We start from the raw sequence: 18,503 nt of genomic DNA on the forward strand, positions 1-18,503 counted from the left end.
CTGGATAGAAACATCATTGTTGGGTTGCTTACATCAACATTACGTGGGGCATCCATAACATGTTGTGCAGCTAAACAGCAAATAGTCTAGCAAGTGAGATACTTTCAAGTTACTTTCACATTTTCCTTCTTTTTGTAATTTGACCATCACCAAAAGCATTGCGGATTTCAGTATTCATGTCATGAACTTGAGAATTAATTGGATCAAACTGAAATCCGTTGTAGCTGTTAGCCTTATCTTAGAAATATGGATAGGAAGCCAACTTCAGCCTTGTCTGTTTTCTGTTACCTGGTTTTGTTATTACATAACTGAGATGTTGATTTGAGCAGGACTGCTATTACTGAGCAGCTCTGAGTTTGGCAAATTTTAGGAGGTAATTCACTCTGGAATCATTAGTTAGCAGACTTGTAAGAACTACAGACATGGCAGATTCATACTGGATTAAAATAAAGCTTGTCTCTAATCACTCAAATTACAGCACGTTCCCAGGTAATACTAATCCCACTCGAACAGGGCACTTAACAATGGTTGCACTTTCTACTTCTCACAATCCAAGTAATCCCAGTCATACATTTAAACTAATCAGTCCATAAAACCTCCAACCTTACTCCAATCTTGGACATGTTTTCTTTGGTTTAGTGCCAATTTTCTTCTTTCCTATCTATTTTCTTTTCTTGCTATCAGTTATTCGACAACTACACATCCAGGCAGATCTATAGCTTTGAAATCTACAGGGATATTTTTACACATCTTTAAAGTTCATTCTTAGAAGTTGGTTGAATTCCAATAATCCCAAGCACATTTAATGACATTGATGTCTGGATTCTTGTCCATGTTCTTTTCTAAGTACTAAGAGGTCTTTTCCAAACCCTGAAAAACAGCCCCAGCCCATTATCCCTCCTCCACCAAACTTTACTGTTAGCACTATGCATTACACTAGGTCACGTTCTCCTGGCTTCCAGCAAAACCAGCTTCATTGAGAACATTTCCACTGCTCCAGAGTCCAGTGGCTATGCGCTTTACACCACTTCAGCCAATGCTTGGCATTGCACATAGTGATCTTAGCTACTAGTGATGTAGCTGCTTGGTCAAACTTTAAGTACTGCTCATCTTTTGTTTTCTATTTTGGTCTACAAAATCCCATTTTCTATGTTTTATTGGGAGGACAGTTGTAACAGGTTGGTTTTAAGATTGCAAGGTTGGAAGAGTTAAAATATCACTAGGGTTCACAAAAGTAAAGAGTAGGCAAATTAATGCATTAATAGACAAATTAATAGATTGGACAGATACTCCAGCAGCACTGCTGTGTCTGATCCACTCAGACCAGCACAACACACACTAACACACCACCACCACATCAGTGTCACTGCAGTGCTGAGAATGATCCACCACCCAAATAGTACCTGTTCTGTGAGGGTCCATGGGGGTCCTGACCACTGAAGAACAGGGTTAAAGGGGGCTAACAAAGTATGCAGAGAAACAGATGGACTACAGTCTGTAACTGTAGAACTACAAAGTGCACCTATATAGTAAGTGGAGCTGATAAAATGGACAATGAGTGTAGAAACAAGGAGGTGGTCATAATGTTATGCCTGATCAGTGTATGTTTTCTGCTTTCTTGAATAACTTGAAATTAGCAGCCATTTTTACTGACAATTCAATAAACAAATGGGTGGCCTTGGACTTTTGCAAAAATATATATGGGGAATCAATTACTTTACAAAAAATGAAAATAGAAGGTAAAATTGGAACACTGATGGACTTTAAAAGTTTTTAACCACTTTGTTTGGGGTCAGAAATGACTATAGAGATACCAGCAACACTGGAAATATAGATCACAATAAACATTTTGTCAGTTAACAGTGACAATGCTGTAAATCCGCTCTTCACTTGTCTGGAATGCAGATCTTTTTAGAATTCCTACTGAGGTGTGAAAGAGTACGTGAAAAGAACCCAGAAGTGTCAATCAAATGGCCCCACCTGCCATTACTGACAGTTTCTTTGGAAGCACTCCACAAAACCACACTCCACCCAGACAAAATAGAAAAGCCAGGATTATACTTTGCCTAATGATTTTTAATCTGTTTGTTTTTCTTCATTTGTAACACAATCACAGACATGACAACAACAACAAAAAAGTAATATAAAAATACATCCAATAAACGTTTTCAGTAAAAGAGCCTCGTATTTTGGCTTCATTGGTGCTTCCGTTCTGCAGTGTTGCTCACTTCATACAATTTTCTGGCAATCATGAATGAGAAATTACATACATTTCTGTTAATCACAACAACCTTCACTGGTTTCTTCATTTGAACTTGCAAGATTTTATATATTAAGCTCTATTCAGTCTTGAAGACAAAGTGGGACACATTTGCCAGCCCTCTTAAAATTGGAAATATTTTGTGATCTAGGAAAAGAGGGCTTTGTGGAAAGCAATCATTATGTGTGGATAATCTTAAGACATCAGTCTGTAAATTGGGCGCTTTGCTGTTTTGAAATGGACATACTTGCAAGCCTTTCAGGCTTTGTTCACATGTGCAGTCTTGTCTTGACCTCTTCATAAAAAGACTCACTGTTGCCACCAATTACTCATCACACTCATAAGAATGAGTACCTGGAACTGATATTAGGAATAATTTGCTTCGAATGTACAGAACACATAATTGCTGGCAGGACAAACCATCACCTTTTTAGTTGTTTTTTTTGTTTTTTACATTGTATAAAAATTAGACAATGAATGGACCAATACAAATGGTCCAAAATGACTTGGAAAAAATTCAGTTTGCATTAACGTCTATTGTTAAGAACGTTTTTCCTTCTCCTGAAAGGTTAACAGTTAGGAGATTCTGACAGTAATGATATAATTCAACATCTCTGAAATAACACTGATGTTTACTGCTTAGTACACACTCTGTCAACTTGCCTCATTAGCAGAGCTAAGGTGTTCTACCTACTTGTTGCGTGAGAAATTGAAGTTTGAAGCTAATGTAGCGCCCCAGGCTCATGACTCCTATAGAGAATTAAGGGAGTCAAGTAGGGTGATTTATGTGTTGAAATGAACAGCATTTAGATGAAGATCTGACGAAACTGCTTTTGTTGACCTGAAACAATATGGACTAGCTCCCTTGACCTAATTCTACATGAAATGTCCAGTCCCTTACAGTTATAGGAATTAATCGGGTACATGTGAGGTATTCCAAAGTACTAGATGATTCTTTTGGGTAGCATGATGAAATATGATGAGTCACCAAGTGGAAAGTTCACACTAAATTTCAACGTAATGACATTTAAGCAGGAAAGTAACACAGAAACACTTACATACACTATATGGCCAAAAGTATGTGGACACCTGACCATCACACCAATATGAGCTTGTTGGACATCCCATTGCAAACCCATGTACATTAATATGGAGTTGCCCCACTCCAAAGCCTTCAGGGAGGCTTTCCACAAGATTTCGGAGTGTGTCTGTGGGAATTTGTGCCCATTCAGTCAAAAGAGCATTTGTGAAGTCAGACACTGATGTTGGACGAGAAGGCCAATCAATGTTCCAATTCATCCCAAAGGTGTTCAGTGGGGTTAAGGTCAGGGCTTTGTGTAGGCCACTGGAGTTCCTCCACACCAAATTATGCCTTTATGGACCTTGCTTTGTGCACAGGGGCACAGGAAAGGGTCTTGGAAGCCCTTAACTCTCTAAAACGTCTTTGTAGGCTGTAGCTTTAACATCACCCTTCACTAGAACTAAGGGGTCAAGCCCATTCATCACTCTAGAGAACGTGTTTCCACTGCTCCAGAGTCCAGTGACAGCGTGTTTTACACCATTCCAGCCGACACTTGGCATTGCGCATAGTGACCTTAGGCTTGTGTGCAGCTGCTCAGGCTTGTGTGCTTGGGGAGAGTCATGGGCTGGAGGTTAGGGAACCATCCTTGTGACCGGAAGGTTGCTAGTTCGATCCCCTGAGTCGACAGTACGTGACTGAAGTGCCCTTGAGCAATGCACCTAACCCCCAACTGCTCCCCGGGTGCTGCAGATAGGGCTGCCCACCGCTCCGGGCTAGTGTGTGTGCATTCACCAGTGTGTATGTGGCGTTTCACTGCACGGATGGGTTAAATTGCGGAGGTGAAATTCCCCTGTTGTGGGACTAATAAGGGTATCTTAAGCTACTCGGCCATGAAAACTCATTTCATGTAGTTTCCCCATGTGTGCTGAGACTGCCTTGGAACTTACCACCATGATACCCAAAATAATTATCTAGTGCTTTGGAGTTATCTCACACTTAATGACTGCAAAAGAAAGTGTTTCCTCATGGGTTGTGTAATGTTTTCCAATACTAGACTTCATTGTCTTTGGCAAACCTATTTCTTGACTATAAATGCATGAAAACATATGCAGTTGCAGGAACAAGTGTATTGTCGCTGTCATATCAAAACCCTACATCATTTCAGACCATTTAAAAACACCAGCTGTACAGTGGGTGAATATTTCATGATAAGACAAATAGAAATAGTCCAAACATACTTGAAAATGTCTTTACATTACACATAATTTCTTTATATTAATGTACATAAAAATTAAGAATGTTTTTTTTTTTGGTTTTCACCTGTAAAGTTACAATTTTGAAGATGGAGATTCTTTTATGAAAGCAGCAATATAAGTTCTACACCTTCACTCCTGTAAAACCTGAATATGCACAGTTAAGTTTTCCTTGCTAGAACATGCCTGACTGAACTCATCATCTAATTATCTTATTAGTCAATTTTGGTGCATTAGAGTAAGAAAAAAGGCCAAAATTGTGCAGTGTTCTCCAGGATGAGTCTGAGAACACTGTTCTAAAGGGCAGGCATGTGATTAAAGAATACATAAAGATGACTGTCCAAGAACTGACCAAATAAAACAGATGTAATGCTGTGTGTTGCTTCTGTTCGCGTGTTATGCGTAATAAGCATAAAGGAAGATATTAACACACATAAGAATAATCGCATTGACACAACAGAACCGGGACCAGAAGGGGTCTTCTCTGGTGCTGTGGATCACGGGAGGTGGAGTCCCTGGAGCGCTGCGGCTAGGCCGAGGACTACAAAACCCAGGAGCACGCACACACTTCCCCCTGCGCATAGACTCACACCCTGTAAACGAGAAGAGATAGAGAGACAAGGAGAATACTTGAGTGCCTTGCAAAAGAAGGGAACCACTTCCAAGTGTTGCTTTTTTTGGAGGAAAACTAGGGGAGAGAGGAAACTAGGAGAAATGGCTAATGCTGTTTCAGAGCCACAGACAATTACACCAATCAGGCATAACATTATGACCACCTCCTTGTTTCTACACTCATTGTCCATTTTATCAGCTCCACTTACTATATAGGTGCACTTTGTAGTTCTACAGTTACAGACTGTAGTCCATCTGTTTCTCTGCATACTTTGTTAGCCCCCTTTTACCCTGTTCTTCAGTGGTCAGGACCCCCATGGACCCTCACAGAACAGGTACTATTTGGGTGGTGGATCATTCTCAGCACTGCAGTAACACTGACGTGGTTGTTGTGTGGTAGTGTGTGTTGTGCTGGCACGAGTAGATCAGACACAGCAGTGCTGCTGAAGTTTTTAAACACTATGTCCACTCACTGTCCATTTTATTAAACACTCCTACCTTGTCAGTTCACCTTGTAGATGTAATGTCAGAGACGATAGCTCATCTGCTGCTGTACAGTTTGTGTTGGTCATCCTCCAGTCCTTCATCAGTGGTCACAGGACGCAGCCCACAGGACGCTGTTGTCTGGATGTTTTTGGTTGGTGGGCTATTCTCAGTCCAGCAGTGACACTGAGGTGGAGTTTGGCTTCATTTTAATCTACAGTGTCTGATCTACAGTGCTTCAAAGATCAGACACTGAACGTCGTTCTCTCCGGTTTCCTGAAGACTAGATTAAAAGGCTAGTGTTGTTGAAGAGGGGCAATAAAGCCCTGTAATCCTGTAAGTAAAACCTATTTTCGCAGAATTATGGTGCTCTAAGTTTCTCTGGCTCTCCGGACCGCCACTGCAGGTGAGCATCTCAGCAAGGCCGCCTAGGGTGCACCTAAGTAGGATACAAATTTGCGAGATAGCGGGGTCTGTATCTCCAGTTCCCCGAAGACTAGTGATGTGATCCAGGTCTCCCTGGAAAGGGCACATTACGCTCTGCTCACCTTTGGAGTTTGGCTTCGTCACAGATTGTTGGATTTGTTAAAGTTGCTTGTTGCAAAACATTCCTTATCCTGTGGTTTTATTCATGATGTCATCAGAGATTAGTCAGTGATGTTGAGGTCTGGACTCAGTTCATGGTTCTGAGAACAGCAGTAGCTTCTTTGTTTGATTTGCAAATGTTCTTCTTCTTTATCTATTTCCTTTTCTCAGTGAGGCTTCTTGTCAGCCATACGTCCTTTCAGACCCATAGCGCTGAGTTTTCTTCTCACAGCAAGTATGGAGCTTGGTTTTCTCTCAAAGATGAAAGCTCTTAGTGCTGATAATCTGATGGGGACAGTGTTGGTTGTCTACCAGGTCTTGCGGGTGGTTGTTAGGAGTCCCATTTTATCTGTGTCTTTTAATCATATTTTTAACTCCAGTTTGGAAACTCCTGTTTTTTCACTCATTTTTCTTTATCCTTCCTCTTTCTAATGTAAGCTGATATCTAACCTTATTGTGAAAAATTAATAACTTACTGGCTGTTTTTACTGGAAATTAAATATATAAATGGTGAGTTCGTTCTACCTAAGGTACAAACAAGGTAAATGCAGAGCAATGGTCCTTGTGTACCTTATTTGAGTTTTAAAGGTACACTGTATTCACTCTCATATTCATACCTTTTTTCATATCTAACTTTAATTTAAAATAAATAAATAACTGCTATGGAATATGATTATTTGAATCTCAGTTAGAGGCAAAATGGCACTGAATTCTCTTTGACATATTTTACGCTGTGCAGAGAGGTAAACATGTATCATACCTTCTGTTCTGCGACTGAGTGTAGATATTTTCTGTAGTGGTATATCTCTGTCAGCATTGTTCCTGAGGGTCCACCAGGTGAGATTACGTGTCTAAAAAACACATACACATACAAACATGCTCACTTTTATATAATCCAAAAAAAGGACAGGGTGTGAAATGCTAATGAGGTAGTGATTAGAAAACTCTTTTGATTCCTTTATGTATGCAATTGAAAGCAGTACCAAAACACAGTATTGGTTTTCTTTTTATCATTATATACTCATTCCAAATTTGATGGACATGCAAAACGTTGTGAGCATATTCATCACCATATTGCATCATCTTTCCTTTCAACATCACTTCATAAGTTGTCATATTTCATAATATGCCATGTTTTCAATGAGAAATCAGTATATATGTCCCTGAAAAAGACGTTGCCTTGAAGGCAGCATATGCTGCTGCAAAATGTTTCTTTAGGTGTTAATGTTGCCTTCGCAGATATGCAAGATACCCATGCCATGGGCAATAATATACCTCTATACTATGACAGACCCTGGCTTTTGAACTTTATGCAGGTAACAGTCTGCATGATGTTTTTCTCCTTTGGTCTGGAGAACACAACGTTCATTATTTCCATAAACAATATGAAAAGTTGACTCATCAGTCCACAATACACATTTCCACTGAGCATCAGTCCCTTTCAGATGAGATTGAGCCCAGAGAAGTCAGTGGTGTTTCTTGACGCTGTTAATATGCCTTTATATGTGTGCATAGTGCAGTAATGCATCTTATGCAGCAACAAAAGGCATTTATTGACAACACTTTGTTTTTTTTATGCAGTGGTGTCTAAGGGATCAAAGGTTGCAGACATTCAATTGCGGTTTTAAGTCTTGCCTTTTATGCACAGAGATTTCTCCAGATTCCCCAAATCTTTTGGTAATATTCTGCACCAATGGTGAAATATGAAAAGTTCTTGCAAACTCTTGCTGAGGTATGTTGTTCTTAAACTGTTGGGTTATTTGCTGACTCATGGCAAAGTGGTTAAGCCTCAACCTATTATTGCTCATAAAGGACTACACTTTTCCTGGATGCTCCTTTTATAGCCAAGCATGACTGCATTACCTGCTTAAGATGTCCTTTTCACAATGGTCCTAGTCTTAAATTGCTCTTGTCCCAGCTATTTTGAATTGTGTTGCAAGCATAAATTTCAGAATGAATGCAAATTTGCAGAAAACAGTGAAGTTGATGTTAAATATCTTACTGTTTTGTTATACAGGTGAAAGTGGAGCTACAAATCACTGTTTTTTGGTTTTATTTGTATTTCACATACTATTTTAGAAATGAGGTTTGTATTTGAATATCCATTGCAAAGTTCATTTAAGAGCTATGAAGTAAACTTTTTTTTTTTTACCAAAGTTGCCAGAACATAGGTCTCATAGAGATTCAATTTAGCTCAATGTAATTATTTTGGAATTATTCATATTTATTTAAAATAGTTAATTAGTTAAAGTAGGAAGTTCTATATACATAATTATACAAAATAAAAAAAATATATAATATAAATCTTATAAATCTTAAACAACCCTTATAGGGGGATTTTTACCCATTTTTTTCCCAAGGTAGTCATGGTTAGTTTAGTAAAAGGGCCAACACAGTTTTTCTCCATGAATTTTATTTTGGTCAAAAGGCATATTTTAAAGTATCATTACATTCAATTATAATTAATTCATTCCAAAACTGATGCAGTTGAATTACCATGTTCAGATCAATGCTTTGTCACATGTGTGCATACCTGTTCCTCAGTGGGTGGAGGTGTGAGGAGGCTGACCACTACAACGACAATAATCGTAAGGAGACAGAGGATGATGGCGAAGTGGAGATAGTGGACGCTCCTCAGGATAGAGGGGGCGGGGTCAAATACCCCGCAACGAGGGGGTGGAAAGGCAAACTCCAGGACCATGCGCGTCACCCCAACGGCCAGGCCCACCATCAACCCCCAGAAAGCTCCCTTATACACAGACACACAACAAAGTCAGTTCATATTTATCACTTAACCAAATATATTCCTTACAGTTGTTCTTGACAGGGCATTCTGGTTTAAAACTAGCATTTAATATGTCATGCTATGTAATGTCCTATAGAGCAGCACTGCATCCTTCAGTCCCATCGGTCATTCTTCTGTTTTTCAAGTCTTCAGCTGTGCGATTGTGTGGAGACTTCGTAATTATATTTCATAATGTTCCTCGTTTTCGATGGGAATGCTGAAATTACTATGAATCAAGTCAAGTCAAGTCAAGTCAAATGTATTTATATAGCGCCTTTTACAACAGATGTTGTCACACAGCAGCTTTACAAAGAATCCGGGTCCGCGCCCCCAGTGAGCAAGCCTTGGCAACAGTGGCAAGGAAAAACTCCCTCAACAGGAGGAAGAAACCTTGAGAGGAACCAGACTCCAAAAGGGGAACCCATCCTCCTCTGGTCGACACCAGATAACAGCACAGACACAAAACAGTATAAGTGGACACAGTTTAACACCACTGTGCAGTGCGCCAGCCGCATCAGTCACGTCAGACCCTCTTAGGACAGGCAGCCGCTCAGCTCAGGGAAAGAGAGGGGGAGGGGAAAGACGGGGGGACAGGGGGGAGGGGGGGATAAGAGGGACATAGTTAGGAAAACAAATTAACCAAAGGCTCGACTAAACAGGTAAGTTTTTAGCCTAGACTTAAAGATGGAGGCTGTGTCTGAGTCCCGAACACAGACTGGTAGTCTATTCCAAAGCTGGGGGGCGTTGTGTGAAAAGGCTCTTCCCCCTGACGTAACTTTATTTATTCTGGGTACTAATAATGAGCCCGCACCTTGTGATCCAAGTGGGCTGACTTTTGCAGAAAAACATGGGCATCAGTCCATATTAGATGAGAGTAAGCCCAGAGAAGTCAGTAGCGTTTCAACAAAAAAAAACCCCTGTAAAATACAGTTAAATTTTTTTTTAAATGCAACTACAGTAAAAATCCTTCAATTTACAGCTATTTGCATTTCTTAAGCCCTGACCACAACCCCTCTGAATGTCTTTGAAAAAGATGTTGTCTAGAAGGCAGCACATATTATATCTATTGTCCAGTGTTAATGATGCCTTCACAGATGTGCCAGCTACCCACTACCACACCCCCATATCATGACAGACCCTGGATTTTAAACTTTACGCTGGTAACAATCTGGATGGCCCTTGTGTTCTTTTGAAATTCCCATTTCCACATAGCATAATTTTCTATCCTTTTTGTGTTTTTTGTCTTTTACTGTTCTCTCCCCACTATATTCAGCATGCACTTAAGCAAAAACATCATACTACCATTGAGAATTCCCCTACAGACGGGATAATTAGCTTCCTAGCAGTAACATCAATAATCATTGGCCAAGAAAAATGTTTAAACTAGCTTCCCATCACATATCTGCCCCAGAGCATTTGTAGCTTTTCAAAAATTCCTTCCACTTTCAAGATCTTATCTGAAGGGGGTTTTTCTGGTCAATCTCACTCTTAGACTACAACAGCACCACTGCAGTGACTGATATAATGGTTATATTTTGCATTTTTCCTCAGTCTCCCTTTAAGTGAATACTTCTGTGAACAACTTAAACTCTTTAATCCAGGTTCCTATGCATACTCCTCTTTAACAGCAGGCTTAGAAGATATCTCTGAGCATGTAAACAGAGAAGAAGATTGTGGCTATGAGCATAGGAAAACCACAAGCCACTGTGTCTATGAAATCTGACTTCCTTCTGCATTAGGCAGTAAAAGCACTGTCTGCCTATGGATATGCCTTAAACTGCTTGTAGTTTTTAAAAGAATAACTACACTCCACTGTGACTATGAAAACTGACTTTTGCAGAAAAAATGGGCATCAGTCCATATTAGATGAGAGTAAGCCCAGAGAAGTCAGTAGCGTTTCAACGAAAAAACCCTGTAAAATACAGTTAAATTGCAACTACAGTAAAAATCCTTAAATTTACCGCTAATTGCATTTCTTAAGCCTTGACCACAACCCCTCTAAACACCTTTGGGATGAACTGGAACATCAATTGCCAGGTCTTCTCATCCAACATCAGTGCCTGGCCTCACAAAAGGCGCAAATTCCCACAGACACACTCCAAAATCTTGTAGAAAGCCTTCACAGAAGAGTGGAGGCTGTTATAGCTGCAAACGGGGGCCAACTCCATATTAATGCCCATGGTTTTGAATGAGATGTCCATCGAGCTCACAATTCATGTGAAAGTTGGTCACTTAAACACTTATTTCTAAATATAGACATTACTAAAATACTTGTATCAGTGCTTGTGCTGCTCTCTCTTTTTCCGTCTGTCATTCTGTCAGCATTGCTACCCACACAGGCAGACTTTTACTTTCACGCCTCAACAAGAATGCAACCCTGGCAGTTCAGACTATAAAAACAATTAACATGCATCTACAGGTAAGCGATTTTAAGCAAAAGTCCTGATGTGTTAGGACTTTGAAACAGATAAATAACAGTGTGTCATGTAAGCTATAAAACTTGACTGCACACTTTAGGAAAGAGTATAGGATAAAAGTCATGATTGAAGGTGCTGGTGTCTTATGTAGCTTGAGGTTATTCAGCATTCCATGAAAAACGACTTCACGGAAAACTGAGTTTTCGGAGGTACCTCCCCATAGCTAGAATGTTCTAAAGTTTTTCTGTTGAGGGACAGGTTGCTACGGAGGCCTATCTGCTACTAGACTGGCTTTTTCAGGACTGAGGGCTCTCCGTTAGCATTAGTGTTGAAGCAATGACTTGGCAAAACAGGCATGTTTATGTTACAACTCGTTGTGGTTTTGAAGAACGTGTGATATGATTTAGGCGTGCAGTTTGTGCAACGCTAACTGGAGGGTGTTAGCTTTCATTACATGTTAGCGATGTTAGCCTTGAAGCTCCAATTCAGAACTAAAGCAAATTTCAGACATCAAACTGATCAACCACAGCTCACCTCACCACATAACAGGCTCGATTCTGGCTAACAGAAGCTCTGTTGATTCAAGTTTAGACAATAAGTTCTGTGGTGTTGGATATGTAGGCTCTAGCTAGGCTAATGCTAGCTGGCTTCTCTTTCATAATTAGCTTAGCTTAGTTAGACTACAAAGCCAAACGCAGACAGTACATGTTAGATTTGACCAACTGTTCTGCTCAATCAAGTGTAGACGATAAAAACAAACGATAAGCCTTCCATTATAGATAAACCTTTAGTCTTATGGACAAAACAGCACTACATACAATAAATGTGGAGTCTAAAGAAGAAAACCAAGACAACGTGCATTTAGTTTCAATAGCAAGTATGTGGCAAGCATGCTAGCTAGCTCACTAGCTAGCATACATGCTACATTTAGCTAATTTAGCTTAAGTTGTCACCTAATCTAGTTGACATATTAGTAAGTTACAGATCTTATTCTTTTAAGACTTACTTAAAGTTCAGCTGATTGCATATAAGGTTAGCTAGCATTTAGTTAGCTTACTATACAAACTACAGACTAGTCAACTGTTTTAAGTTGTTTAGCCTCTTTGACCCCTTTAAACAGCACATTTAGTGCATGTAGTGCTTCAGTTCTGTCCTTCAGACTGAAGTTTGTTCTAACATGACAGTCATGTCAAAGTGACAGGTTTTGAAGTCATGCCAAAGTGACAGGTTTTCAGTAGAGTATTCCTTGTGTACAAGTCAATGCCTGCAGCTAATAAAGAGATTCAAATTCTCTACTGAAGCCTCCAGACTCGACTTGGACTTGCATATTAAGATGTATTAATGAGTAATTTCTATGAAGGTCTTTCAACTACTTTCAAACGTTTGAAACTACTTTCATTCCCTTTTTGGATTATTATTTCGTTATGCAGTTATGAAACTGAGGAACATAAGTATGAGAGCGCATAATACATGTCTTGCCTATGAAATTAAGATGTTAAATGCAATGTTCAAGATTGGTATGGAATAGCACACCTAAGATGTTAGTCCTTTTGAAATAGGCGATGAAGTTATCGATCTACCTAGTTACAGGCCTCCACATTGCACACTGGCATCAGTGAAAGTCAGTTATTAGATATTTTAGCATGGATTTTATCAGCTTAATAGCTACAACCTTTTATTTCAGTTTAATTTGGGTAGACTGTCAGGTTAAATGCTCTCATTTTACTCAAAAATAACTGCACAGCACTTAGGAAATTGTTCCACACATAGAGCCAGTGTATACCTAGAATATGTAATTTATTCTAACTGTCTTGGGAGTAATGCTGCTCAAAAAACACTATATGGCCAAAAGTATGTGGACACCCCTCCAGAATCCAGGTGTTTCGGCCACACTAATTGCTAACAGGTGTTTAGAGTCAAGCACAGTACTCTCTATAGACAAACACCTGCAGTAGAACAGGTTGTACTGAAGAGCTCAGTGACTTAAAACGTAGCACTGTCACAAGATGCCACCTTCATAAATTTCTGCCCTGCTAGATCTGCCCCAGACAACTGTAAGTGCTATTATTGTGAAATGGAAGTGTCAGCCATGAAGCAGCACACCACAAAAACTCACAGATTGGTGTTGCCTAGCATTATATGCATAGCACCACTCAATACAGAGTTCCAAACTGCCTCTGGAAGTAACATAAGCACCAGAACTTTGTGTCAGGGGCTTCATGAAATGGGTTTCCACCTGAGCAGCTGCACACAAGCCTAAGATCACTATGCGCAATGCCAAGCGTCGGCTGGAGTGATGTAAACACGCTGCCACTGGACTGGAGCAGCGGAAACAAGTTCTCTGGAGTGATAAATCACACTTTACTATCCGGCAGTTTGATGGACGAACCTGGGCTTGGTGTTCCCAAGGTTTGGCCTGAACTGAATTGCCCTAAAGCACATCAGTCATGCATCATATCACCTCAACTCACAAACAGAAACCTTCTCAAGAATTTCAGAAATCATACAACCACACAGTGTTAATTAGGAGGCTGAAGCTCACAAACTAGATGTCAAAACTTTCTCAGAGTGTCTCGTTTCACATGTTTGACATTTGAACTCATGAGGAGATCAGATGTTCTCATGGAATATGAGGATCTGTGGTGATGGTATTGGTGAGCTGACACCAGCTTCAGTAATGAGGTCTCTCTTACATACATACCAAAAAAAGACACAGATAGCTCTAATGTGTTTTTAACATCTGCTCCCGTCAGCTTCGTGCTGAAACGTTTCCTGACGATAATCTCCAGATATTCTGGTTAGTCAGCCAATCAGCCCACTTCATAAAGAGAGAGTGGAAACACAGACAGTGACTGGTCGAGTGAACGTCTGGGTGAGCAAGTGAGGGAGGAGAGAGTGAAGATGAATCAGACGTGAACTGTGCAAACAGATTAGTATGGCAAATTTGTATGGGGTCGGACAAAGAAGCTAGTTATTCTGGTTATAGAACCATTTAAAGGGGAATTCCATCGAAATTCAACCGTTGAGGTTTAAACAAAGCCTTTCAGAGTGGCAGGTTAACTAAGGTTTCTTTACAGTGGTGGTCATAGGAACCAGGGGTCGCCATGTCTACAACACAAATATAGCCATTTTATTTACTATCCAAAACCACCAGTGAACCAACCCAGATAGCAAGCATATATCGGTCCGCTAGCTTGATAAGGTCAGCACCCCACTGAGTGTATGCCACTGCTGGTCCACCCTCGGACCTCCCAGATTACTGTCCTGCAAACAAGCTCTAACTAGTTTTTGATCTCCTCAAACAGATTTTAAACGCACACAGACTTTTATTTTGGAAAATAAACTTAGACAAACATTACAAACAACTGAGAGAAAAAAATGTATTACTAGGCCCGATATAAAATGATTTTATAGAAAATGTTGTTGACACTGAGCTGGATTAAAATTATTTGCTAAACTAATTTACAAAGAATACCTAAAGAAATGAAGGAAGGAAAAATAAGTAAACTGGACTGTGAGTGGAAAATTAGTGAAGATAAGCGGAATTTTGTCTATGACCATGGAAAACGCTGAGCAAAACGCCAGTGGACTGCCAACTTTGCCATCAGTGGGCCGACAGTGGTCCACTATCCTCTTGTACACATGGGTACACATGTTTTCTGAGTTTTGATTAAGGTAAAATAGTTGTAAATCTGAAAAAATGACTTTCCTTTGGGGACGATTTTGCCTTAGGACATCCCTGTGTGTGCCTCTCTGCAAGGAATATATTTTGAAAAATATGTTTTAGGCCAAAATCATGTGTCAAAGCTATTGCAAAACAATGTATCAGGCATCAGGCAGTGGATTCATGACCATTCCAAGTGAGAACTTCCTGAAAAGTGTTAAACTCTTCAGACATCTGGTTCCTATCAGCACCACTGTAAAAGATTGTGACTCAGTAAGTGTCTCTAGAACAGAGCATTTCACATCAAAGCACTCTGAATTGCTTTGTTTACATCTTAACCATTTAATTACGCATAAATGTAGAAAAATCAGTGGAATTCCCCTTCAATAGAGTATAGCATGGCTAAACCTCATTGGTCAGTATCTCATTATGTGATAAGGCTTATCACATAATCATGTTAAAGAGTGGACTCCAAAATGTCTAAGCGTATGAGGTCATGTCCTCTCTGATCTTCTACCCCCAGACACAGATCTCACAAGCCTTGACAAAGTTTACCTTACCCGCCCCATTCCTGAGCTTCTTTACTCTCTCTCTCTCTCTCTCTCTCTCTCTCTCTCTCTCTTCTGTCTCTTTCTCTCTCTCTCTCTCTCTCTCTCTCTCTCTCTCTTCTCTCTCTCTCTCCCCTTAAGTGAGTGGCTTGTTTACAGATAATTTTTGGTGACATGTGACAGTAAATCATCTACGAACTTTCTCCGTCCTTGCCTCCCTCCTCTCTGTCTCTGTCTCTCGCTCTCACACTACACAAATCCTGTTCAAATATACAGTATAGCATCACAAATATACACGCCCTCACCTACAGCACAACCAGAAGAATTTACAGCAAAAACAAACATAGATATTTTGCCTTCAACTGGATCCCGTGGCTTGTGAGTGCATGCGGCATCTGACGTGCATGTTTGTGTCTGTGCTTGCCAGAAATGTGGATTTGAATCTCAATGACTATATATGTGTCTGATAAGTATCATGTTTCAGGACTGCATTTATTTTAGATACGTTGTACATATGCGGTTCTCCACTGTCCATTAGATGTCTCACTTTTGTTCACAAATAACAATAAAGTGCTATAAAGGAACAATGTCATAAGTGGTGTACCACAAGGTTATACTTTAGGGCACCTTTGATGTTGTCAAATGATAACTGAACTTGTCAGAGATGTGGATTTGAGTCTCAAGGTGTATGCTGACTCAGAGACTCATTAAATAACAGCCTGAGAAAAATGAGGACCTTAAACAATATAACCTTTCGTTTCTGACGTTACGTGTGAATTTACTGGAAACCTATGTTCCCAGAGTTCTGCACCACATTAGCACATTTGGCTACGCTAACGGAATCTTTGAGCACATCCTCAGTGATGACATCTACCTTCCGTTCAAATATCCTTTTTAACATATCTTGTCATCACCATTTCGCCTTAAAGCATCTCAAGTTTGTGACTGCATTCTGCTAAATAGTTAGCAAGCTACCAGCTACACAACTAGCAACAACAAAAAAGGGCAGTGCACCTCACTTAAACCAGACAAAGCAAGTATTCAAAATATTTATGTATTCGACACTCAGACTTACCATTAAATGATGATGTGAATGACAGCTAGCTAGAATTACTTAGCTAGCTAATTAGCTCAATGAGGCTAGCCTGGCTGAGGCAAAGTGCGTTCCTCTTGAAAAATCTGCTCTTTGTTGTTCCCTTTATGACCTTTAATCATAGCACGATGCAGATTGATTGATTGACGTATGCCTGATTTCTGACAGATGCCCTTTTTCTGTTTTTCATGTATTCACGTGTCACCATTTGTTGGCTAGCTAGTGAGGTTAGCTAGCTAAGTCGACACATGTTAGCATAACCAAACTATCCACCAACACGGCTGTATAACACTATTATAACTATGTAATTTAGGCTACTGATGTTAAATGTGGGGATAAAATGTAACCCGTTACAAACTCTATTAAATACTCGCCACACAACCACACAGTTGGATAGACTGTGGTTTGGATAGCAAGTTTGCTAGCTAGCGCACTTGCCAATTCAGCTGAAGAATCAGCTAATGTAGCTGAGGTTTTAGCAAGTTTTAGATCACATTCCTTTAAACTTACTAAAACTTCAGTTGGATTAGCTGTTACACTAGCTAGCTAGCATACTTGCTATACAAACTACAGACAAACAAACCATTTCAACTTCTTTCTTTCAGATATTGCATTTGATGTAGAGCTTCAGTTCTGTCTTTCAGACTTTTGCTAGAGTGTATGTTGGTACAATGCAATGCTAACAGCTACGCGAGACTCTACTTGGACTCGCAGGAATGGACTTGAGAACATCTCTGGTGTGTGTAGATGAGAGTATATGTACCGCCTCGTTGGTTCTTTTCCAGAATACGGCCATCACAAATATCGCAGTAACAGGAGGAGCCAGGTAGCTGGTCACTGACTGGATGTAAACATAGAGCTGGCCACTGTTGGCACTCTGAAGGATTGGGATCCAAACCACACTGATCACCACCAGAATAACGGTCACAATCCTGCAATGAGACACACATAACCACATTCGATCATTATCACATCTGTTAGTACCTCTGGTGAGGTTTTACAACAGTTCTTCTGTTGTGACATTCAGGTTTATTTATATATTTCCTTGTCTTTTGCTATTCATTTTTGCAAATTGTATTTCTTTACATACATCTTAAACACACTCTTCTCTGTTGTCCATTAGATGTCTCACTTTTGTTCACAAATAACAATAAAGTGCTATACAGTAACAGCATCCTAAGTGGTGTACCGCAAGGGTCTATTTTAGGACCCTTGGCTGTTTTCAAGTAATAGTGCAACTAAACACTTTTTGACAGTGTTGCCAGAAGTTTAGCGGTTTAAAATGATCAGCCCAAACATTTGCTATTCATAAACAGGTAATACTAAAAAAATTCACACCTTATTACCAGAAGAATTTAAAATAAATAAAGAATAATAAATGAGTGTAGTGATACAACATGGCAGTAATATAAAGAGGAATGATGTTTTTTCAAACTGACACAATTTCACAAATAACCACACACCTGCCGACTAAGAGCAGCTCTTTCTCGCTCGCCCCCCTCCGATATTTCTTCCAGATGTCCATGGTAAATAGCGTGCTACTGCTGTTAAAGATGGAGGTCAGTGATGACATCAGAGCAGCCATCATCACTGCAATCATTAAGCCTCGCAGGCCTGAAAAACACAAACACAGATGCATTCACCTTAAAGCCACAAATGGTTTAAACGACCCATGTTCCTCAAACCTGAGGGCCTGCCCTGACACGCTGAAGAGGAACTGACGCGCTGAATCAGATGTGAGCAGACCAAACCCAAAAATTAAATTAGCAAAACTATGCAGTG

The 18,503-nt window shown here is 40.0% G+C and overlaps 1 protein-coding gene across 1 annotated transcript in view; it reads right to left on the reverse strand.

The window, feature by feature from the left end:
• Positions 1 to 4,552: 4,552 nt before the first annotated feature.
• slc5a10 (solute carrier family 5 member 10) overlaps positions 4,553 to 18,503 on the reverse strand; it is a 60,795-nt gene continuing 46,844 nt past the window's right edge. The window contains exons 11-15 of the mRNA XM_036557384.1: positions 18,185 to 18,335; positions 17,485 to 17,653; positions 8,748 to 8,963; positions 6,975 to 7,065; positions 4,553 to 5,127 (exon numbers count right to left, since the gene is read on the reverse strand). Coding sequence (XP_036413277.1) covers positions 4,931 to 5,127; positions 6,975 to 7,065; positions 8,748 to 8,963; positions 17,485 to 17,653; positions 18,185 to 18,335 — 824 coding nt within the window. The 3' untranslated portion in view covers positions 4,553 to 4,930. The remainder of the gene's footprint in view (positions 5,128 to 6,974; positions 7,066 to 8,747; positions 8,964 to 17,484; positions 17,654 to 18,184; positions 18,336 to 18,503) is intronic.

The sequence above is a fragment of the Colossoma macropomum genome, unplaced genomic scaffold, assembly GCF_904425465.1.
Source record: "Colossoma macropomum unplaced genomic scaffold, Colossoma_macropomum, whole genome shotgun sequence".
Lineage (NCBI taxonomy): Eukaryota > Metazoa > Chordata > Actinopteri > Characiformes > Serrasalmidae > Colossoma > Colossoma macropomum.